Genomic DNA, 23,712 nt, shown 5'->3' with positions numbered 1-23,712 from the left:
TGTGCTTCTCGATTTCCATCGCCTTCGGTCCCTATATATTTGGAAACAAAATACATATATTGGGTCACAGTTTATATTGTTACTGTTTGACCTGTGTGTTTTGTTTTGTTTTGATCTTGTTGATCAATTCTTAATTTCTCTCATGGAGTTTGGGAGATTTGTTTGGCTTCAAATCTTGTTGGTGTTCTTTTGCTTGTGTTTGTCATCCATAGAAGGATACAAATTCTATGTTGGTGGGAAAGATGGGTGGGTTGTGAACCCTTCTCAGAGCTACAGCCTCTGGGCTGAGAGAAACAGGTTCAACATCAATGACACACTACGTAAGATCTCTCTCTCTCTCTCTCTCTCTCTCTCTATAAATATTTTCACTTATGATTTGTGTATCTTTTAGTTTGGATCATTGCTGATGTTTTTGTTTTGAGTAATGGTATTCATATCATGTTTTTATACCACATTTTCATACCATCTTAGATGACATTTGATCTGAACTGTTCAAGTCAGATACCATACAAAGAGATATAAAAATATGATATGAATAACATTACTTCTTGTCGTAAGAAAAATAATTTCCGCACGTATTTTTCTTATACATAACGCTGTTTATTTTCGTCATCCAGATTGAGAATTCAAAAACGGAATAGAATTGTACAAAAGTTATATCGCGTTTCTAATCCTCTAACCTTAAAGAACATCGTAATAGGAACACATTAAACATGAAAAATCTAATTACTTTGGTTTCACAACATCAACACATAATACATGAAAAATCTTGGGTCATACATCAATTTTTTCTAGTTAGCTGATTAAATTAAATAAATGGATTATTCACAAACAAACAAAAAGATTTAAATAAAAGAGAAAAATATATTATCCAAGAGATCCACCTAGCTATATTTCAGGTCGGTATTGTTGCTAAGTTTTGTTTCCTCATGCCACGTGTACACATACAGATTTCAAGTACAAGAAGGGGTCAGACTCGGTGCTCGTCGTGAACAAAGACGACTACTTCAGCTGCAACACCCAAAACCCTATTCAGAAACTCGACGGTGGCGACTCAGACTTCACCCTCGATAGGTCTGGACCTTTCTACTTTATCAGTGGCCAAAATGGTAATTGTCAAAAGGGTCAGAAGCTTCTTGTTATTGTCTTGGCCCCGAGGCACCCCAAGCCACCAGTCCTCCCTCCTCCTACTACTAGCCCTACCGCTCCTGGCCCTGGCCCTACCACTCCTACTAGCCCTACCGCTCCTCCGCAGCCCTACCACCCTCCTGCTGCGTCCCCACCACAAGGGCCCGGGCTACCCCCAGCTGCTGGAGGCCCGGTCTCTCTATCTCCATCACCAGTGATTACAACTCCTCCATCTGCTTCACCAGGGCCAGGGTCATCACAACCGTCGCCGTCGCCGTCAACCTCTCCGGTTCCAGCTCCGTCAACCAACACTCCAACATCATCTCCGGTGCCAGCTCCGGCGTCAGGCTATACTCCAACTACTTCTCCACCCGCACCGCCTACGGAGGGGCCCGCACCTACTCCATCTGGCGTGCCTGGGGGGCCCACACCTCAGGGAAGTGTTACTTCTCCACCCGCACCGCCTCCGGAGGGGGCCGCACCTACCCCATCTGGCGTGCCTGGGGGGGCTACACCTACTCCATCCGGCCAGCCTGCGGGCCCGCCGGGAAGTGTTACTTCTCCGCCACCAGGGTCCCAGGAAGCGACTCCCCCGTCAAATAATGGAGCGTTACGTGGAGTAGCGGATCCTTCGATTGTGTTGGTGTCTTTGGCTGTTGTTCTGGTCAGTGTGGCGCTCTCATGAAATGGATTTGTGCAGGGTTGAAATTACGGGGGAATAAATAAATAAAGATAGTGTGAGGGGTTTATTTAATTTGATGATTTATTGGGGGATGTTTTGTTAATTAGTTAATTTTCTATCATTTTTCATTTTATACCTTAGAACTCAACAGAGAATTTGTTTCGGTCGGGTTAATTCGTATTTGTTTATCCTAGTTTAATAATATGATTTATTATAGAATTATCGATATGATTTTGGTTTTTTTTTTTTTTTAACCCTTCAAAGTAAAACTTGATCAATTCATTTTCCGCATAACCCTTTTGTTGTTTTCCATATTCAATATTTTCTTCGACTCCTGTGATGCAATGACTTCGTGATTTAACTTTGAAAAGGACCATCTACGTATCTTCGTGGTAAAAATTTCATTATTAGAATCGTTTAATTGCAATTTACGTATCTTCACGATAAAAATTTCATTATAAGAACCATTTAATTTTTTAATCTTTATTTGAGAATCATCTTTACAAAAATTATTTGAGTTATATATCATTTAATTATTCATATCTATCAAATAGATTAACCGTCATAAATATGTTATTTGGTATTTACATTATAAATTTATTTGATACATTTAGATAATTATCATCTCTGATGTGAATAATTTTTATAAGGATAATCTTCAAATGAAGATTATAAAATTGAAGAGTTCCGATTATGAAATTATCCGGTGAAGATTCGTTGTTTGTGAATAGAGAAACAAGTTCATTTCTCCAAAAGAATGCAAGTATTATTCTTTATTTTATTCGTAGTGCTGCTGTAACTGAAATTTGGCTACTATACTTATATTATTTTATTCAATATAATTATGATCATCTCCACTGTTAGATGATGATTTGTGTTTTTTAAAAAAAAAAAAAATTTAAGTTCAAAAAAAAAGGAACAACCGACATGGTTATCCATCCTTTCTGAATTTGGAAAAACTATGAAGAATTTTACCTTACTTTGTAACCACAAGCACACGATGATTTGCTAAATACATACTAATGCTAGCCAATCACGTTGTAATTTTGGTTTTCTATTAGATTTAAGTCGGTGGGTAGAGCTGCATGAATACTCGCTACATGCATTTTAAGTGGTAAATTTGTAATTATCTACTAAAGTTATTCAACCCTCCGCGCCACATGCATAAATAGTAGTGCTAATTGAAGAATATAAATAAAATGGATCACGAAATTTTTCTTTTTTTATTTTTTTATTTTTTTATTTTGAACAAAAAATGGATCGCAATTTTGACCATACACATTGACCAAGTACACGTGTACAGCACTTGAGATACTAATCTTCACAAGAATGCATGAGTCGGTCAAGAATTGACCAAAAACAAAAATCAAAAGTTGGTTTGGTTGATTTTTCAACTTTGTTTCTTAATTATATACTAGTTTTCTAAATATTTAAGAGTCACAATTGCTTGAACTAGGGTTTAGGGTTTATATCTCTTAGTTTTCTCTTCGCTTCTTTTTGCTGGGTATTATGTTTAATTTCTTATAATGCTTCGGAGTATTTGATACTTTGAACTTAAACTTTTTAACCGTGAAATTTTTTATTAAAATCATAATAAAAAATCAAATATTTAACAGTTAAAAAAATTCAGAATTTCTATACTGAAACAGAATAAAATCTTTGTTATGTGTCTATCTGCAATTAATTAAACCTCAGACGAATAGCCTCAGGGAAGGGGAGGGAGGGGGACCTATCAAATATAATGAGCACTACTCATTTCATATTTGATTTTCGTCCCTACAATTGTTTGTGGGAGGGAGATTGTCTGCCCTCCTGTTTGGAAGTCATTTCCATCCCTTTCTATTTTATGCGATTACGTTAAGCCACGTTAATATTTTATATTGATTTTTTTATTGAGATAATAAAACAAAAAACAATAGAAATATAAAATGTTGACGTTGTTTAACCGTGACTGCACAAATAGGAAGAGATAGAAAGGGTACCCAAACAAGAGGGCAAACAATCTGCCTCCGTGTTTGTGAGGGCATTCAAATTTGTATGTGTGGCTCTGGATGTTGGGACTACCGAACCTCACCATTGACTGGAAGCTAATTTGTTATTAAGTCGCAATTCGATAATTATTTTGTTTTTAAGTTTTATTTTTCTATCTATAAAAATTAAAAATTGAAATTTTGTCGAATAATAACAATTTGAATTGAGAGTTTTCACTTTTTTAATTTTTAATTTGAAAAAAAATAAAAATAAAAATTATTTACCAAACAAGATTTTAAATTTTAATTTTTAAAAACTAAAAATGGTCGAGTATTATATTATAAATTGATTTAAAGCAGTGAGCGACCGTCCCTTCGTTCGTGGAAAATCAATAAATGGAACCGCACAAATGGATTGAAGTTTGACGCCTTCTTTCTTCGATATAACTGAAGTCTGACAAGATGATAGTGAATTCAATCCGAAGGAGTTAATAAAAGTCCACCAAAAACTCGGATATATTTAATCATGAATTCAAATGAGTCTATAAAAATTTGAGAGTTCTAACGGAAAGTTTACGGTACTATTTATTTTAATGAAAAATCATATTTTTACATTAAAAAGTCAATCCTGGTTCTATTCACTCTACCATTTATTTTATCTTTATTATTAAAACTCAAAAATTTCAAATTTTTTTCATTAGTTTTCTTTAAAAGTTTAGGAATATGTGGTCGCAATTTGATTTCATGGGATATACAACTCAAAGTCTATATGAATTTATAACTCCATAAAAATTCTTTACAATCCGATTGAATACACTTTTATATAAAACATGATGCTATTGTAAGAAACTTGTAGCTTGTGTGATTTATATTCATTACATGACCAGTCATATCTGTCGTTTGCAATATTTTTCGATAAATACTTTATCATGTTATATACACGTACTCATTAAGCTAATAAAAAAGCTAGTATATCTATATTTTTCATACTATATTTGAATTACTCTTTCTAGAAGAAATGTAATCCATGTGTCAATGAGTCCTGCTTCCATTAGGATGATTATACAAATATAATATAAAAAATTACAAAAGTGTAGCATTACTTTTAAACTAAATCGCTAAACAGAAAGAAAAAAAAAATCTTATTTATTATGTAATTTAAATCAATAATTTAGAAAAATAAGCCTTCTAGATTATCCTTCTGCTTGAGGCCTTAAAACATAGATTATCCTAACTTAGGCCTTCATTTTCATGGAATAGATAGGTGATGAATCTGCGGACAAGTGCGATCGATTTGCTTTTGTCGGCAAGAAAAATACAAGAAAGATGTGACGGGGAGTCGAGCTCTACATATGTCCACAGACTAGTCCATCTGTAGAGATGACAACCGATGACATGTTCCTCAATGCATATGACACCTGGGACGATGGGACTAACTTTATCAATTAAGTGATGTTAAATGTTTCTTCCAACCAATATTGATAAAGCTTCAAAATTGTGTATTTGAGAGAGGATTTGAATCATCTCCGAGAGGCAACTGGTCGGATACTCCTGATCAGTGTTCGTAGATTGTTAGATTTTTATCCAACAATTATAATTATTATAATTTTTAGAAGGTTTCCTATTTGTAACCGTTGCTAACATTGATCAAGAGAATCCCAATCAATTGCCTCGGAGAGGATCCAAATCCTTTGAGAGAATCCATTTGTCCTTTCGTGAAATTAGATTAGTAAAAGGAATCCGGATCCTCTCCAAATCCTTTTGGTGAGGATTCTAGAGATTCGTAAATTGTGTCTGTTTATCATACATCGTGCTATCAATTTTTATCAAGTACTCTTTGTGTTTAATTTTTTATTTAAAATAATTTATAACCGCATGATATACCGATAAACGGACATGATTGATGGATCCTCAGAGTCCATACAAACAGGATCCAAAGAGGAACCGGATTCTGGTAAAAGACCTTATTAGGTCTTGTTTGATGCTTAGTATTGAATTAAATTGAATATTTCACTAGGTTAATGTATATTGAAAAAAGAAATATATGTCGACTTTTTGCACTTTGTTCAAACTGAAGGTAGAGCACAGATTTAAAGTATGTTAAAGTATGAAAGAAACCGCACACGAAATTTCACGTGGATGAGATTAGTGGAGTGGTCTATTTCGGGCGTAATAATTCATTATGGAAGAAGAGAGTTTAGTTGTCCTTTTGTTGAAATTAGATTAGTATTAGGAGCTTAATGTTAATGTGAACTTTTGCCGGAAGAGAGGATGTTACAAGAGACTTGGACTAATCAAGAGTTGACTGACTCCTTAAATTTCTATTCAAACCCACATATTAGTAGTCAATCGGAATTGGATCCTCTTCTGAGCTTGTGCTCAGGATCTTTTTGATCAATCCACGTAATTCGTTTGATTTTGATTTAACAGTTATAAACAGAAGATTCTTTTAAAAATTATAATAATTGTAATCGTTGGATCAAAATTTAACATCTCACGTGGGTTGATCAGAAGGATCCTGAACTTGTGCTGAGAAGAGGATCCAATTCCTAGCCAATCTGTGTGGAAATTTCTTGTCATTAAGAGATGAAACTGATTGGACAGTCATGTCCATTACTTTACCTTTCCGAGTTAGGTTTCTGACTAAACTAGCAAGAAAATTTATCCTCCGTGTTAACATAGCCCATACAAATGAAGGGGAAACCTTGATTTTGATAATTTCTTTCACTACATACGATGTATGACCAATATAGTTTGACCAGACCCTTGATATAGCAACCCTTTCCTGACGTTTGAGCTTTGGAAACCTTGATTCAGATAATTTCTTTCACTACATACGATGTATGACCAATATAGTTTTGATCAGACCCTTGATGTAGCAACCCTTTCCTGACGTTTGAGCTTTTGATCCGAGCAGTTGTCTAATATAGTATCATGACATTTTTTACGTGATATCCTGAGTTTGATCTTCATCTCTCATTTCTTTATATATGTTTAACTCTCACTCGTCGGTGTGCCTTTTCAATGCAAAGTGGATCAGAAAATGAGCATCAAGGACGTAAGCTTGATATACATTATTGGTCAATTCCCTAACAACTTAAATTTCTGGGATAAATCTTCTCAATAACAATGTAAAAATGGTCAATTTTTTAATTATTTTTTTCATTTGTTAGCTGCATGGTAGCAAATAGCATTGTCAAATCAAATTTGGTTTTGAGTGAGTCCGTCGACATATTCTTTCTGAACGCCTTGACAAAATGTTAGGACAGAACTTGATGTGTTTCAGTTGCTTATATCTTAAGCAATACAAGTCGACGTCTAACGCACACAACACGTCAACACGGTGACTTGTCCTGCTCTTGACAATTACGGGAGGGGGGAAGACCGACAAAAAACGAGAAACCGCTGAATCGTGCGTGTCCTGTCCGTCCAGTCTTGCATAATAGACCGCCACTGCAATTTCGTATCGATGACACAAAAATTATGTGCCTGAAGACTTAAGAGTATTGTCTTATTGAGACGAAACGTCACAGTATACTCGTATATGAAAGTTGATTTCCAACAAGAACGAGATAATTCTTGCATACAGAGTACGGAAAACCATATGCAATAGCTCTCAAACAAAATGTGGGCTTGCATGGTGGGACGTTCATGCAGAAGGCTCACTTTTTGTTTGAGAGACGTCCGCTACAACAAGCTCACTCTCATAATTGGTCCGTTGTTTCGGTTTATTCACAATATGATGGAAGATTAAGAATTAAACATTGTCAATCACCTTTTGGCCCAAGTGACACTCAATCTCCGAGGAGGTCTCGAGTTCAATCTCATGGACAATAGGAAAAGAAAAAAAAAAACTGAACTTTTGCTCCTCGTAGATAGCCATTTTCTCCTCATTTACATCAAGTGATGTCCCAATAGGCTCAAAAATACATGAGATTAAGCAGCTGAGTTATAAGGGGAAGTAAACTAATATAGAAGAAAGCAGTGTAGCCACAAAATCATACATAACGAAAAGAACAAGCCGTGATCTGTGGTGCTTTCTGGGTACAAAAATGGCTGAAAGTATCGTCAAAAGAACCACCATCTCCGTTGTCGGGTCCTCTGCAAGGCATGAGACAGAGTTATAGCATTGTTGGATTACATAAATGTACACATCAGCACAAGGTGAAACCTCAATTTTCAAAACTAATAAAGCAGGATTTTCATAGATCAGAACCAATGCAGCATGAAAACAATGTGTTGAAAGTGAAACATGTGGTCCTAAGGTTCACCACCCGTGAACTAAGATTGACAAAAGCTAGAAGGCACTTTCTTGAATTTGTATGGAAACCCAAGTAGGACTCAAAAAAAAATCTTAGAACTTTCATTTCACAGTTGGGATACCAACGGACTTGATAGTATGGGGTACCGGTACAGTGATTAGTTGAGGCAAAATAGCTTTTCACCCGTATTTAAACAGCCGAACCATAAAGTACTAAATGGAGCTCTCTAATGGACGTTCAATAATGAAAAGAAGCCTAATGGACGTTCAATAATGGAGATCATCCAAATAACACAAAATTTGGACACGCAAGACCGTTAAGCTTAGTATGCAATTCCAGTACTACATGTCACAGTCAATTTCAACACTTCTATTACAATCTAGTCTAATTTGATGTTAATTTGAGAGTCGGATTGTAGCTTAAGTGGAATGGAAAGGGAAATATAAGGCGTGTCCTTTCTTGATTGGGTAATAGGATACTAGGATTCATCAAATAAGCACTTCTGTAATTTACACTCAGATTCAATGCTCGCCAAGAGCTAATAAAAGAGTGAAAAGGGAAGAGTAGTAAAACCTTCTGATTCTGATCTTGTAATTGTAATATAATAGGCTGGGAGAGGGTCCCACTGTCAATACTCTGCATGTACGGCCGTACCTTCTCCTCCAACATCTCGTTCAACTGACCATCAAAATGGATATATTACGTCATTGCACTGAAAACAATGGTTCGTGGCAAAAACTAAAAGCGATCGCAGGAAAAGATGGCCTCCATAGTTGTGTGCCTCGTATAAAATTTTAGTCTATGAGATCGTTATATTGATATATTCTATGTGCTTCATTTCCTATAGATTTACTAAACTCATTAAGAAATAGAAAGGGCAAAGCAGACTTCATTTTTAGCTACATAACATTATAAGTTACTAACCCTTTCTTGTCGCCATCTAGTCTCCCACTGCGCATCCAAAATTTTGTCAGCCAATTCTCTTTGAGCATTTAGAAGAACAGTCATTTCATAGAACTTTTCAGGATTTTTGAGGTCCTCCTTGCTCCAAGAAGATGCATTCAGTGGAAGGTCCAGTTCCTGCCAATGCTCCACTGTTAGATCATAATTATCCGAAGTATGATGAGCATCTTCCTTTTTCTGCCTGGTACCATTCAATACTTAAACTACTATATTGATTGAGATAGATTGCTTACACCCCAATTTTGCGGCCTTGGTGGAGGATCAAGTTTCATGACTTCTGTTTCAAGGGCCTTTTTTGCTTTATAGTAAGGGATATTTTTCACAATAACAGGATCTTCCTTGGCTCGAGCAGGATCTATGGAGATCAAGGCCTATCAATGATGAGCAAATTCATATCAAATATCTTTCTCAAGAAACAAATTACAGAAAATTGCAGAAACAATGCACTCTTAAAATGTACGAGAGTTCAATTATCAACATATGAATCCATCTTTGAACAAATGGAAATAGTATGAAGCAGATGGAACTAAGATGTTCCCTCAGTAAGAACAAAATTTACAATAGACTAATCACTGTTATACGACATTAAGAGCTGAAGCTTCATTACGATTTTTTTTTTCTTCTAAAAATAAGAAAAGAAGAGTTGTTAAAGGGAGACCAAAAGGCCAATAGAAGAATCCTAAACTTGTTTCCTATAAACTTTTCAAGAGATGTTTTGTCAACAAACAATATAAATACAAAAAAACCAAGCCCGTTAACTGAACTGGTTATATGCACAAATTTTCTTACTTCCTGCAACTGCTCCCAGCCAGGTTTTCGCTTGGCCACCACATCACGAAGTTGATCATACCGCATAGATTCCTAAACCAAAAAGAACCAGGAAACAAGGAAATAGATGAATAGATAATTATAGTAAGGTACTGCTGCAGTCTTGCTTAATAAAGTATTGTAAATAATAAATGTTAATGTAAAGTGGGATATTGAGCAATAAGGTAACAAGGATGTGTAGGAATTTTTTTTTAAGAAAAAAGTCGCATCTTTCACAAAAACAAAGGTAAAGCTCACATTTTTCTTGTACTGGTCTAATATCTTTAAAGTACAATACATGGGAATGTTGCCATCACAATATGATAAGAAACAACATAAAAGTAAGGATGTGTATAACTTTTGATACAGTATTTATAAATTGTAAACCTTGTATTGCCACCAAATTTTTTTCTTGATATCATCATCGAAGTCGAAACCCCCCACAACCTGAGGCAAGGTAAACAGCCAAAATGCAGCGATGCTGGGATCTTTCATGCTGTGAACTATATGCTGAAACAATTAACAAAATCGTTAATAAAAAATTAGATAAAAACTAGTATCTAAACTTTCCTTAGTTTGTGGATCTATGTTTATACAATGAGCAGAACGAAGCCTCTAGCAGCTGACCTAACAACAAAAATGAATACCATATCTGAAGACTAAACATGCTTGATAATATGGAGCTCTAATTCCTTGATAGTTACTTGACAATGAAATCATTATATTCAAAAGTTAAAAGATCCAATACGAGATTGACTATCTTCAGACACAAAGTATCTTCTCTAGCAAGGCTAAGCCCACAACAGTCACCAAATTTGACTCTTTCGCAGAATAAACTATAAGCGAAACTTTTATCGCTGCAGCCAGAGAGCCTGTACTTGAAATAAGTTTACTATATTTACTGTATTCAGATTCAAGAAGATATTCCTAAAATCGTTTGGCAACCAAAACGAATTCAGAGATGCTGTACTTTAATAATCAAACTTTGTCTTCAATGTTGAAAATAAATAAGTTCATTCTGTGTTCATCAGGGGCCTCTTCTGTTGAATTAGGGAGGACTGCAGAAGGGAAAGGCCCCCTCATGTTGCACGTGGTCTAAATGTCGGTATTTCAGAGAGAGTTAAGGAGTGGTGGGAGAAAAATTGCTTCATGGTGTCATAAACTTAGATGGGAGCTTGTTATAAATTACTCTTGCTAAGTAATTATACTTGTCAAAATAAAACCCACTAAAAGTAAAAGCATGTCGCATAGGACAAAAATTGATACTAGCCTCATAGGGGTAGTCCATCTTCCTCAGAACATTGTAGGCCTTCCATGGAGGCTCCATGATCTGTGAGGAAAAAAAAAAACATGAACCTATGAGGATGGAAGCATCATTAAGAATGAATCAATGAGATACGAGAGCGTGATTAAATAATACCACAATTTCTTTAAACTCAACTTTGAGAAGATAAAACAAAATAAAAGTAACATGACTATTGACTAGAGCTTTTTTATTCTTAACCAGTTGAATGGGTATGGACTGTATGATTTGTATCATTGTAGTCAAACAATTCCTTTTGAATGATTGACACAGTTTGCTTGAAATAACACACTGCCCTTCTGAAACATATTAAACCAATTCCAAATATTCTAACAGTAAATCAACTAATGTACTGAGAACTCTACAAGTAATTGGAACTATCAATTGCTAAGTTCTAGTCTTAGGAAACAAGAGGCAAGTTCACAAATTAGTGTTGAATTATGCATCGCACAAAGTGAAGATCAAGTTGGAACATTATGAGTCTCAGATCAATGTAAGAAAAAATAGCTTACATCATCTGCAGAGATTCTGACTTGTAATTTGTCCTTGCACTCAGGACAGCCCATCACACCCTGAAATAAAGTAAATATTTCGTGTCAAGTTTATGACTTCGGATCTTCAGTTTTGTGAGAAGGTAACCCGCATGCTTTGGATATAAATACTGATTATGAGTTTGATACAGTGGGAAATATATGTAACTAAGTCAAATTACGTGGGACCAAAAGGTTTACCGTGCCATCACAGGTTGGGCACTCTTTAGATGGCAATGGTGCATCAAGATTTATGGCGGATGGAAGATGAACCAACTCAGCCCGATTATCAGCAATGGCATCTGCAACACATTGAGCTGTTGCCTTCTCTCCACTGCATAAAGATTCATATGAGAAATAAAATTCACGAAGATAATATCATATTGGTATGGTTGGATAAAGAACTCACTGCACGATAATATTTATAAACAATAACCATAAAGTAGACGAAACATACTGCAAACCAAAGATAAAAAGAATATTTCCAACTAATCCAGCATTAACTACCAATCTTGATTGTCTGAAAGTTGAAACTACAGTAACAAGGAGAAACAGTACAGCAGAGCTATATTTAGTTTCAGAAATCACATTGCAAGACGTTTGTTTCTGACATGCTAGTAACATCTCAAATATTTGACTAGAAATATAATAAATTCCAGCAATCCAATGGACTCCCATTTTTTAGAATGATAGCCATAGTTTGGTTTTGAAGGACTACACCAGGAGACCCATAAGAAGCTCTTAACAGAGTCAAATTTTCTAATCAAGTTCATATTCCCAGTACAGATTTTGGCAAGACTGGAGATTTTCTAGCCCATTTGTTGGACTCACTAGGCATATGCTATTCAAACATTATAGCACAACTTAGAATTTTTTCCATCATATTTGGCTAGTTAAAACTTCAAGAAAATGGTTGTCGAATCATGTATCCTACGTATTTGATAAATCTCCCTCCATTTTTGCTAAAAGTCTTTCCACTTTGTGGCAAATGAGAGCACATTATAACTCATAGAGTTACCATGTTTTCCAGACATAGGGACCAAAATCTAAATGGATGGAAGTCTACCTTCTCAAGGTGTAATTCTTCACTTGGTATTGCACCCTCCCTGATCCTCTGCACATGGTACACCGCAATGCCTGCCAACCATTGCAGGTTCCACAGTTCCTGCACTTCAAGACAGCAGTTAAGAAATCATCCAAGTTCAATAAACTATGAATGTAGTAACATCATCAAGTTCACCAAGGAGATTCACAGCCAGATCCTTTTACACCAAATATGGCAGCTTAGAGAGCAACCATGAATACTACCATGGTTTTGAAATTTTCCCATAAAATGTTCTAAATTGTTGTGTGCGAATTGCTTCTCAATGATAGAGAATGGTGACTAGTACAATAACAGTAGTACACTATAAAATGATAGAAAGGAAGCACCTTTGTACATCAATGCATAATAATTTTCATTTTCTTTATAGTTTAGCACGTTTTTTGTCAGATGATCAATCTACAAACACAGACACACACACGCATATATATGCATATGTACATGTATATATATAGTGAAACTATAAACTATAAAGGTGCTAGGCACTACAATATCAAGCATAGAAAATAAAGACAAGTAACGATAAGGACTGCCAGGAAAAGTGAACAGATAATGAAAATTACCTTTGACATATCACCTTCTTTCCCATCTCTAATGCTATGTCATAAGTTCCTAAAGTAGCAACTGCCTGAAACGTAAAGGAAACCAAAACAGAACAAAACCATTCAGTATTATGCAAGTTCCCAAGAGTAGCAGCACCACCTCACAACCTATTTGACTAAACTACAAATGTAATTCAACTTTTCCATCAAATTATACATTCACCAATTGATTCTACATTCATCGCCAAAAAAATCCACACAAACCCCAATAACAATTGAACAAAAACCCATCGACCCAATTTCCCAAATGACACAAACCTCCCAAAACAACTGTTAATTTCTACCAAAATCCAGTCTTTATATCCCCTAAACTCAGAAAACACCATTGACCCATTTGCAGATACCTAATAACAGCGAAAACTCCCACTGAAAAGTAAAAAAAAGCAGCTAAATTCTCAAACTCTGCAGAGACAGAAAAATTCCCAAGTGATAAAATTTCGTGAATTGCAAGAACTCACAAAGATTGACATGTAAGATAGCTTGGACACCAACTCAGGAACGCCAAACCCACGTTGAGCAGAGCCGGCAATGTCGAAAGCAAGAGTGAAAGGAGAAAGGACAAGCTTGATAGGGAACTCGAAAATGTCAGTGAGCTGCTGGCCATATTTATCCGTGAAGATTTTGTAATGAAAGTCAGCGAACTTCTTGAGGCTCTTCAGCATACGGTCTTTGCCTGACATGGTTGGATGAGGGGAGGGACGGAGGGACGGAGGGACGGAGGGACTTTTGGCTTTGTAATTTGGAGAGGTGATTTTTGGGTTGGAATTGGATAATGTACTGTATACTAGAAACACAGAATGGGATGTTATCCGGGATAGGAGTAAGCACTGCAGCCAATGTCCACAGCCAAACGCCCCACCATTACTTTTTGATAATAATAATAAATAAAAAAAAAGGGGGGGTTAAGTCACACAATTAGGGAATAATAATTTAGTTTTAAACTTGTTAATGCATAAAGGTTGAACCAAAGACATATTATTTACACTGAGGAAGTATGAAATTAGGTTAAGTCGAATAATGTGTTAACCATAGTAATTGATTTTAAATTAGTCATTTACAAGAATATCATTGAAGATCTCTTAATTTTGAATACAATAATATTGTAAATATTATATAAAAATGATACCCTATATAGGAATAACCTTCATCTAGTCATAATAAGTTTTGGACCCAACTTTGACTGGTTATTTATAATTTTTTTAGGTCTCGTCTTAAGAAACTTCATTCACATAGTAATAATTGTCAACAAGTCCAAAAATATGTTGTCACAAATTAAAATTTAGGGGTGTGTCCACACATCCCTTTTTACTCTTCATACACTCTTTGTTAATTTTTGTCATTTGATATTCTCTAATTTATCCGTTACGATGGCCGAAAATTAAAATGATGTGTGAGAAGTAGTAACGGCGTGTGGATATCACACCCTAAAATTTGAGATGAAGTGAAATATTTATCTAAAGTGGTATGAGACAACGGTTTATTCCTTGGAGTTGATACTACTTCCTTGAGCTTGTAAGTAGGTAACAACTCGTCAAAATGAAGATCTTGTTCTTAAATGCCAAATTTTTTCAAGCATCTCTAGGGGGCTTTTTTTTTTTTTTTACCAGTAAGCATGTCTATAGTTTATTGGCATGAAACTTGACGCATTAAAGAGAACACTGCATACATGTATTTAGCTACTTTAGAGACTAGGTTCTCTCTTTTGCCAATGTGTACATCTTGAAAATTGACAAACTTCACTACTGAGTCAAAAAATAAGTTTCATAGTGACGCCTTTATTAAGTAATAACCTCCTTACAATTATAAATTGATTGGCTCCTAATAATATGACTATACAATCCACTTAGGCCATCTCCAACCGAGAGCTGGCCAGATGGCTCATTTTAGACCTTTGGCTCTCCAAGAAATTAATATTTTAATAAACAGTACATGATCATATTTGCCTTTGTCTCCAATCGAGGGCCAAAGGGCCATAGGGCTTGTTTTAGCCCTGTCACAAAAAACAGTCTCTAACCGAGAGCCATAGGGCTCGTTATTTAATGTCGTTTCATATTGTTTAATGTTATTTCATGTTACTTAATTTAATTTAATGTGGTATAATGGCTTAGGAATTTACAGGAAATAAATATAATTTAAAAAAATATATGAAACAAATTTTGTGAAATAGAAATTATAGGAAAAAAAATAGAATTTAAAATAAAATGAAACAAATTTTGTGAAATAGAAGTTATAGGAAAAAATTTGTAAATAAATAATAATAATAAAACTGTTAAAAAAAAAAAAATCAAATGCAACGGCTAGCTGACGTCAGCAAGCCGTTGCATTTGAATTTTAGCTTACGGATTCCTGTCGGTTATAACCGACAGGAATAATTATTTTTTTGGCCAGCCCCAGGCTGGCTGGCTGGCTACATGTAGCCAGCTCTCCAGCCCTCCAACCCTTTCAGATTTCGTGGGGCCCTCTCAAATTCCACGAGCCCTTTGGCCTAGCCCTCGGTTGGAGACAATTTTCGGGTTATTTTCGGCCCTCTGGCCCTCTGGACCCTTCGGTTGGAGATGGCCTTAGTATGACAATCTAGTGATATCTCTTTTGATTTGTAATTATTACGTTAAAGGGATGTGAAATTGAACTTTTTTTTTTAACAAACGATATTATCTACACTAAGGAGGAGGGTGGGTGCTCAGTCTCATAATGGGTTAACAATAATGTAGTTTAAACTCGCATTTTGCGAGAATCGAACCTAAGACCTCTTACTTCCAAGTGAAATTGAACTAAATCACATAATGAACTTGTGATAATAATTTAGTATTGAACTCATCTTGAGTTATCTTGTAAGTCATAGCAGCCACTGTACATATGTGGTGATGTGGAAAGATGGCATGAGTCATGCCTATTTTAATTCTCCTTTATAAATTGAAGTAGAATTTTTAACAAGGCAAAGTCCCGATTTCGTCATTAGATTATTACCTCAATGAAAATTAAGTCTTTAAATTATTTTTTCGATAAAATAAGTCCCTAAATTCATTAAAAATTGCTAATTTCATCCGTACTATTTTATTCAAAGCTATTTTATTCAATATTTTGTCAACTTAAGTCAATTTTTTTATCAACTTAAGTCAATTAACACACTTTAAAGTGTAATATCATCATTTTCTCTTCTATAAGCCCTTAACATTTCATATATGTTTTGAATCTAATGTTTAATTTACTGTCCAAAGTTAACTTCATGCACTATGTCTTTATGAAAAATTACCAACTACTCTCCAATGTGTATTACATGGAAGTAACGTGACTTAAATCAACGGAAAATTGAATATAGTATATTCGAATATAATATTAAGCATGTATTTGGCAAATTTTTATAATTCAATGACTACTTTTTTCTGAAAAATAGTTTAAGGACCTAATTTTTACTTAGGTAATAATTCAGGGATTAAATTAACAGTTCACTATTTCTAATAAGGTATAATAAAGTAATTTTATACAAAAAGGAAGAAAAATTTGCACAAATGGCACTTCAATTTTTCTAGTTTTGTGCACCATTTAATAATGAGAATTTTAACGAAAAGCTCCTGGTACTGTTCACTTAAACGAAAAACCACATTTTTACACTAAAAAGTCAATACTGGTACTATTCAGTTTACTCTTTATTTTGTCTTTATTATTAAAATTCAAAGTTTTCAAGCTATTTTCATTAGTTTTTTTTTTAATAATTTACAATTCAAACTTACAATGTTCCCTATTTCTTTAGTATAGATACTATCGTTTATTCAAAAACTTCAAACAATGTTACAATTTGCCATCTGTGCTCATTTTTAACTACATACTAAGGAGATTATCTCAAAACAGGACTCTTTATGAACTCTTCATCACCTCATCTTTTTGACACATTATTTTATAATGTTAACACAAAAATTAAGAAATTAAAATTAAATGTATAAAAATACACAAAAAATCTCACGTTTGAGAAAATCCCTTTAGTATTTCTCTTTCATAAAATAGTAATACGTAACAAAAAAAACATTCTTTCGAAAAGAAATTGTCTTTGTTTTACTCCTACTAAAACGAAAGCAAAGGTTTCACCTTCGATGAGTTATACGTTCACACGGATACAAAAGAAGAGGTTCACAGTTTATTTTAGCCTAGTATTGAAGCACACCAATCACAGGTTCACAGTTTCTTTCTCTGGACCAGCAATGGCAGCAGTGGGAGTGAACGGACTGAAACTCGGTACGACGTCGCAGGCCTACTTGGAAGGCAAAGCAGTGAGCGACACCAAGGTTCTGATATCCGACCTCTGCCGCCAGTTCTACAATCTCGGATGGGTCTCAGGGACCGGCGGCAGCATCACAATCAAAGTGCACGACGACTCTATTCCTAAGCCCGAGCAGCTCGTAGTCATGTCTCCATCTGGTATCTCTCTCTCTTTCTCTCTCTTTCCTCTCTCTGTAATCGTTTAGTTTCATTTTTGAGTTTTTGGGGTTTTTGGGTATTCATGGATTTTGCTCATTTTCCTAAAGTTTGTGTTTTGTGTTGTTCTTTTGGTTGTTTGCTTTCTGGGTTAATGTAATTTCTGCTAAATGTTGAATCTTTTGGCTCTTCTGTGTTGCTTGGTATATAAATTAATTGTGGGGTTTGTTTTGTGTTGATTAGTTACTTACTGTGTTTTTCTAGTATGAGCTCGACAGGTTGGCTGTTTGATTAGTGAGATTTCATTTTGGGAAATTGGCGGAAATAATGACATATCAAACATTAATGACGTATCAATCATTTACTGAAAGTGATCATTTCAGCAATTGGGATTAGTAAATTCACCATTTCATCCAATTTCTTTTCATATTTATCATGGTTCGTTTTGTGCTTGTTAATATTTGGTTGTTTGTAGATATGCATCTTTCAAGCTTAAAGGCAAAATATGTTTGCTATGTAGGTTTTTTTTTTAAAATGCTAAACAGGATAGTTTATTCATTGTAACTTTAGGTTCATTTTCAATACGTGTTCTTCTATGTTGTTTCTGGCTCACGTCTTCATGTGTTTTCAATGTGTAGGCGTTCAGAAGGAGAGAATGGTACCAGAGGACATGTATGTGTTATCTCCGAATGGGTCTGTCTTGTGTACTCCATCTCCTAAACCCTACCCACATAAGCCTCCCAAGTGTTCTGATTGTGGTCCACTTTTTATGAAGGTATCAATTCTTGTGCTTTTTATAAATACCATAAAGTTCTTGTTCGAAAGATAGTATAAAGTAGTTCCGACTAATGTTTGATTTGGATAAGTCAGTCTGAACATTTAAAACTTTGAAATGACTCGGATCCAGTTTTGTACAATTACTGTTGATGTCTGAATATGTGATGATGACATTAATGAACACTTTTGAGGTTCTTTTGATATTATACGCTATGTAAGCTGGGCAATAACTTTGTTGGCTCAACGGGGTGGTATTTCTAAGTTTTAACTCACAGAATACAATATGAAATCTTAGTTTTACAACCAAAGTACCTTTTCCGGAGCTATTGGTTTTGGCATGCTAAAGCTGCTAAACCAGGTGGAGACTGTAGTTCCTAACTCCTCCAAATATTGAAGATGGTAAAAGAAATTTGATCAATTATCTTTTCCTACATTTCATTAGCAATCAAAATAATCACTTTTGAAGACTTTGATTGCTTATGGCTATTGGATCCCTATCAGAATGTAGCCAAGAGGCGATTGATTTTGCGAAGAGAAATGTCAAGGAATCTCAGTTACAAGGTACAATGCAGATCGATTTGAACCTTACATGATTTTGGATGTAAACGGTCACAAAGACTCATCTGCATTTGTGTCAATTGGGATAGAAGTCTGGAATTTAGTTATTGGCCAAATTTGAAATCTTCATATCTAAAAGGGAAGAGAAGTTGTATTTTGTTGAGATTCTGTAGCGGACATGTGAGCTACCATCTGATAAGCTGTTTCTCTTTGTTCACACTATTTATTCTTCTATCATTAACTAAAAATGTGGTCAATGCATTGTTGTGGTTTCTGTGTTCCATATTTGATGCTAGTGCTCCTTCTTTAATTAGTTTTCTTTTTTGTTTGTTAGTTCGGGATACATGTTCTAACTAATATTGAGTAAGTACTATTTACTATATTTTTAAGGTCGGTTTGCTTCTTGAAGGCACTTCAGCAGCTGTGCACGTGCAAATTTGACTAAAACATTTGTTTTAACCTTGTAATACGATCCGTTGTCCTGTATCTCTGTGTTTACTCATTCCATTTGATGACGAGTCCAAAATGTGGATGTTGGGGGTTCATGAATACTCACCATTTGCTTAATTTTTGGAAAAACCAAGGCCTCTCTTATGAAAAGTAATAGTTGATATTTATTTCCCTTGTTTTCCAGGCATATGAGATGCGTAATGCTGGAGCTGTTATTCATAGTCATGGGATGGAATCTTGTCTTGTAACAATGATCAATCCTAATGCAAAAGAATTTCGAGTAAGTTTTTACTCCTGGCACCCATTAGCGAGGAATATACCAAGTGCTAATTAATATAAACACAGGGACCTTTTGTTTTTATTCATTGCTGTAATATCCTTTATTTTTTTTCCCATTTTTAATGTTTGCCTCCCCCTGCTTGAAAAGTTGGATATTTCTTCATTATATTGACTCACTATTTGAAGATCTTTTGGAAATTAATGAACCTTGTAGCTTCTAATAGATATATGTAGCTTCAAACTTTGGGGAGCCCTGGTGGGTGTTGCTTTTTATCTATGTGATTATTCCTGCCTACTCTAACTGGTTGTCTCCTTTAATAGTTGGTTTTCCTGTTTCTGTAAACAAATATGCAGATCACCCATATGGAGATGATCAAAGGAATCAAAGGGCATGGTTATTATGATGAGCTTGTGGTCCCTATAATAGAGAACACTGCCTATGAATATGAGCTCACAGAGTCTCTTGCCAAAGCTGTACGTTCATGTTTTAAACTTAATTTGGTTTTGGTTTGACAATTCTATCCACTTTTGATGACATAAAGCTAATATTCTGATGGACTTCATCCCAGTAACATATTGTTGTTCAGTTCATGCTGACACAAATATGTACTTAATCCTTTGTCATTTCATTTTGTTAGCTTTGCTGATGGATAAGGTTTTTTGTTTCCCAAGTAATTGCTTGATTGTTATTGAAAAAAATCAATAATTGAACTTTGAATTTCTATGTGGATGAGTATTTTGCTTGCCTTCATGTTCAACAGATTGAAGCCTACCCAAAAACAACAGCTGTTCTTGTTCGTAACCATGGGATCTATATATGGGGAGACTCGTGGATCAATGCTAAGACTCAGGTGTGTATCTTAGGGATAATTGTTGATTTTGCAGTATGTGATGCTTACGATCCTGATGGTTATGCATTCAATGTTATTGTCAAAGATAGTAAATCACTTACATCTTTCTCGCATTAGGGATTGGACCTTTTTTGTGCCGTATCATACTTGATTATTCATGCCGGTTGCTGAAAGAGGCAAAGCTTATGTTACTGTTGATATACCAATGTCCCCTTCAAGCATGGATAGATTTTGCCAAAAGAAACAAAAAGGGGAAATAGGAATGTAGAAGAGGAAGACTTGAAATCGTTTAGAGTGCTGAACTTTCTAGCGAAATATATATTGATGTTTAATGTATGGATCTTGAAGCATGGAGCCTTTTATCTTCTTAGTGGTCTAAAAGTTCATTTTACATGCTTTCTACAAATTCAGATTTTTTACTTTTTCTTTTTCAGGCTGAATGTTATCACTATCTCTTTGAAGCTGCTATCAAACTTCATCAGTTGGGTTTGGACCCAACTACACCAAACCATGGTCCTATAAAACAAAATGTCAAAGGAGTTTCAGGAAGTGGTATTTGCAGAAACGTATCTGTGAACGCTGGGAATGCAGCTTCAGATAATAAATCTGAGCCATCACGAGTAAGTTTAAAGTGTATTTCTCAGGGTTCTAGACTCTTGTCTAATTCCTTTGTCCTTTAGTTTACTTGGAAACCTTGGGCCTTGAACTCAGCCTTAGTTTTGTGTTTCTTTATACATATGTTTTGGTTTAGTGCAAAAATTGCCTTCTGGTTGAGAAATTTGATAATTAGCATTTTCCGGTTTCTTGTATAAACTGTATTCTTCCTCCTATTCTTTATGGATTTTCCTTTATTTTTTTTTTTTTTTTTTGTAGCGTTGCATTGTTCTTGACATTGAGGGGACTACTACTCCCATATCGTTTGTGACTGATGTTCTCTTTCCATATGCCCGCGATAATGTTGGAAGGCACTTGTCTGCAACATATGACACTGAAGAAACTCAAGATGACGTAAAGTTGTTGCGCTTCCAGGCAAGTTTTTTGTTCAAGAGTACTGTTTCGTTGACCTTACACCTGTATAACCACATTAGTATGCAGCTGTTAATCATGGATCAGTAGTGCACCACATGATGTGTGAATGCACCATGATGCTTTGCCATGCCACTTATTAAAATTTCATGCTAATAGTATTGCTTTAGAATTATAGTAGTCCCCTTACTTTTCAGTGTGCTATGAAAAAAATGGTTTTTTTAAGTAATTAATCTTTTTGATACGAATGTGAATATTATTAGTTTGAAGTGAGCAAACCACAGTTTAATCTTTTAATCCCTGTTATAAATAAAACTGGAAATTGTATAGAGCTGACTTGGATAAATGTGGGCTCAGGCTAGCAGTTTAATTACATTTTATTTAAAGAGTTAAATTTAGAAGGTAACTGGAAGATCATAGAAGTAAGCTGGACGCTTTGAATTGATACTTAAAGTTCTACATTCTTACTGTAGGTTCAAGAAGACCTGGAAAAAGGTGTTGCTGGTGCTGTTCCCATCCCCTCTGATGATGCAGGGAAAGAGGAGGTTGTTCAAGCCTTGGTTACTAATGTTGACTTGATGATAAAAGCTGATCGGAAGATCACTGCCTTGAAACAGTTGCAAGTAAGCAAATTTGGATTTTTAGAAGGAATTTGCTTGCTATGTTTGCGTATGTTTTGGGATATAGCTGAGTTCTAGCTATGCAGGGTCATATCTGGAGAACTGGATTTGAAAAGAATGAATTGACAGGAGTAGTTTTCGATGATGTACCAGAAGCTCTTAAGAAATGGCATGATTCAGGCATAAAGGTGCGTGCATGGTCAAGATATAGCTTATCGAGCGTTAATGTTTCCGATGTTTTTGACTCATATGCCAACCAGACAAATTGGATTTAATTCATTGGTGAAGTTGATGTTGATTCCTCGATGTCATACCTTCATTGTTGACATTTTGTATGGCAGGTCTACATATACTCTAGTGGTAGCAGGTTGGCACAGAGACTTATATTTGGTAACTCAAATTATGGGGACCTAAGAGAATATTTGTCTGGATTTTTTGACACCACAGTGGGGTAAATTAACTCAGAATCCTTTTCTACTTTTTAAAAACGCTTCCACTTAACATTAACGTGATCTGCTTCCAGCTTTCCCGATTCACTTCAAGCTAGCTAAATCTCGCTCCCTCTTGCTCTCTCGCAGAAACAAAAGAGAAAGTAGCAGTTATGCTGAAATTGTACAATCAGTTGGAGTTGATAAACCATCAGAGGTTTTATTTGTGACAGATGTCTTTCAAGAAGCTGCAGCTGCAAAGGCAGCAGGTAACGGGTTGCCCATGATTTACCCCCACCCCTCTGGAGAAATGTTAAATGTAACCAGGTTCATACACCCTCTTCTCACGACAATCCGGTCACTTGACTAGCACGTGACCACTTATTGAGAGGATGGTGTATACACCCGGTTACATGTCGCTACACACTTTTCTACCCGTTCTAGTTCACTGTTGCTCCAACATAACAAAAGTAAAAAGTAAAGAACGAAATAAAGAAAAGATGAATGAATACGGTCACCTAATATTCAGATTTTTTTTTTCCGGCGTTGATGTTTAAGATACATTTTTATTTTTGTTTATGTTCCAGGATTGGAAGTTATTGTATCGATCCGACCAGGGAATGGAGCTCTTCCAGAGAATCATGGTTTCAAGACTATCACTTCTTTCTTGGAAGTCTGAATATGTGTTCTTCTCTGTAAACATGTAACATGGAATATATAAACCATATGAATAAATACATGAATAAAATAAGCAGCGTTTTCCAGATTTTCAAAACAAAAAAGTCTTGTTGGATCATTGTCCCCCTCTCTCAATATGCAGATGCATCAATGATTCAATCTGGTTCTTGGATTTCATCTTTTTCATTCAGTTGTTGTATATCATTGCTTGTTAAGTCCTGTAAACATAATTATAGTGTCATTGCAAAAGATTTGTAGCTCAATTAGTTAAAAATATTTATCTTCA

At 35.2% G+C, this 23,712-nt stretch overlaps 3 protein-coding genes across 4 annotated transcripts; 2 read left to right on the top strand and 1 right to left on the bottom strand.

Annotated features, from left to right (window-relative positions):
- Positions 1-60: 60 nt before the first annotated feature.
- On the top strand, positions 61-2,032 carry LOC103932943 (early nodulin-like protein 2). Its single transcript, XM_009342597.3, has 2 exons — positions 61-320; positions 951-2,032. The coding sequence occupies exons 1-2, from the start codon at positions 143-145 to the stop codon at positions 1,811-1,813; spliced, it is 1,041 nt and encodes a 346-aa protein (XP_009340872.1). The 5' UTR covers positions 61-142; the 3' UTR covers positions 1,814-2,032.
- A 5,598-nt stretch (positions 2,033-7,630) lies between these two features.
- On the bottom strand, positions 7,631-14,109 carry LOC103932959. Its single transcript, XM_009342614.3, has 12 exons — positions 13,808-14,109; positions 13,311-13,375; positions 12,712-12,810; positions 11,847-11,979; positions 11,628-11,687; positions 11,083-11,142; positions 10,200-10,322; positions 9,795-9,866; positions 9,239-9,376; positions 8,967-9,122; positions 8,616-8,720; positions 7,631-7,881 (listed from the first exon to the last, which is right to left on the bottom strand). Exons 1-12 carry the CDS (start codon positions 14,027-14,029, stop codon positions 7,849-7,851), a joined length of 1,266 nt encoding a protein of 421 aa, XP_009340889.1. The 5' UTR covers positions 14,030-14,109; the 3' UTR covers positions 7,631-7,848.
- A 3,418-nt stretch (positions 14,110-17,527) lies between these two features.
- Positions 17,528-23,712, top strand: LOC103932969 (probable bifunctional methylthioribulose-1-phosphate dehydratase/enolase-phosphatase E1 1). 2 transcript variants are annotated; one of them, XM_048586954.1, is made up of 13 exons: positions 17,528-17,762; positions 18,398-18,534; positions 19,038-19,097; positions 19,729-19,824; positions 20,178-20,297; positions 20,585-20,674; positions 21,109-21,294; positions 21,548-21,703; positions 22,174-22,323; positions 22,407-22,508; positions 22,662-22,771; positions 22,899-23,017; positions 23,336-23,712. In XM_048586954.1, the coding sequence occupies exons 1-13, from the start codon at positions 17,546-17,548 to the stop codon at positions 23,425-23,427; spliced, it is 1,635 nt and encodes a 544-aa protein (XP_048442911.1). In that variant the 5' UTR covers positions 17,528-17,545; the 3' UTR covers positions 23,428-23,712. The 2 variants fall into 2 exon arrangements, with proteins under 2 accessions (XP_048442911.1, XP_048442912.1); XM_048586955.1 differs by lacking the exon at positions 19,038-19,097 and having other exon boundaries at positions 17,529-17,762.

This window comes from the organism of the source record quoted next, unplaced genomic scaffold, assembly GCF_019419815.1.
Source record: "Pyrus x bretschneideri cultivar Hongxiangsu unplaced genomic scaffold, Pyrus_bretschneideri_v1 Contig25, whole genome shotgun sequence".
Taxonomy (NCBI): Eukaryota; Viridiplantae; Streptophyta; class Magnoliopsida; order Rosales; family Rosaceae; genus Pyrus; species Pyrus x bretschneideri.
Note: the sequence above shows the minus strand (reverse complement) of the source record. Positions and strands in the feature narration are given on the sequence as shown.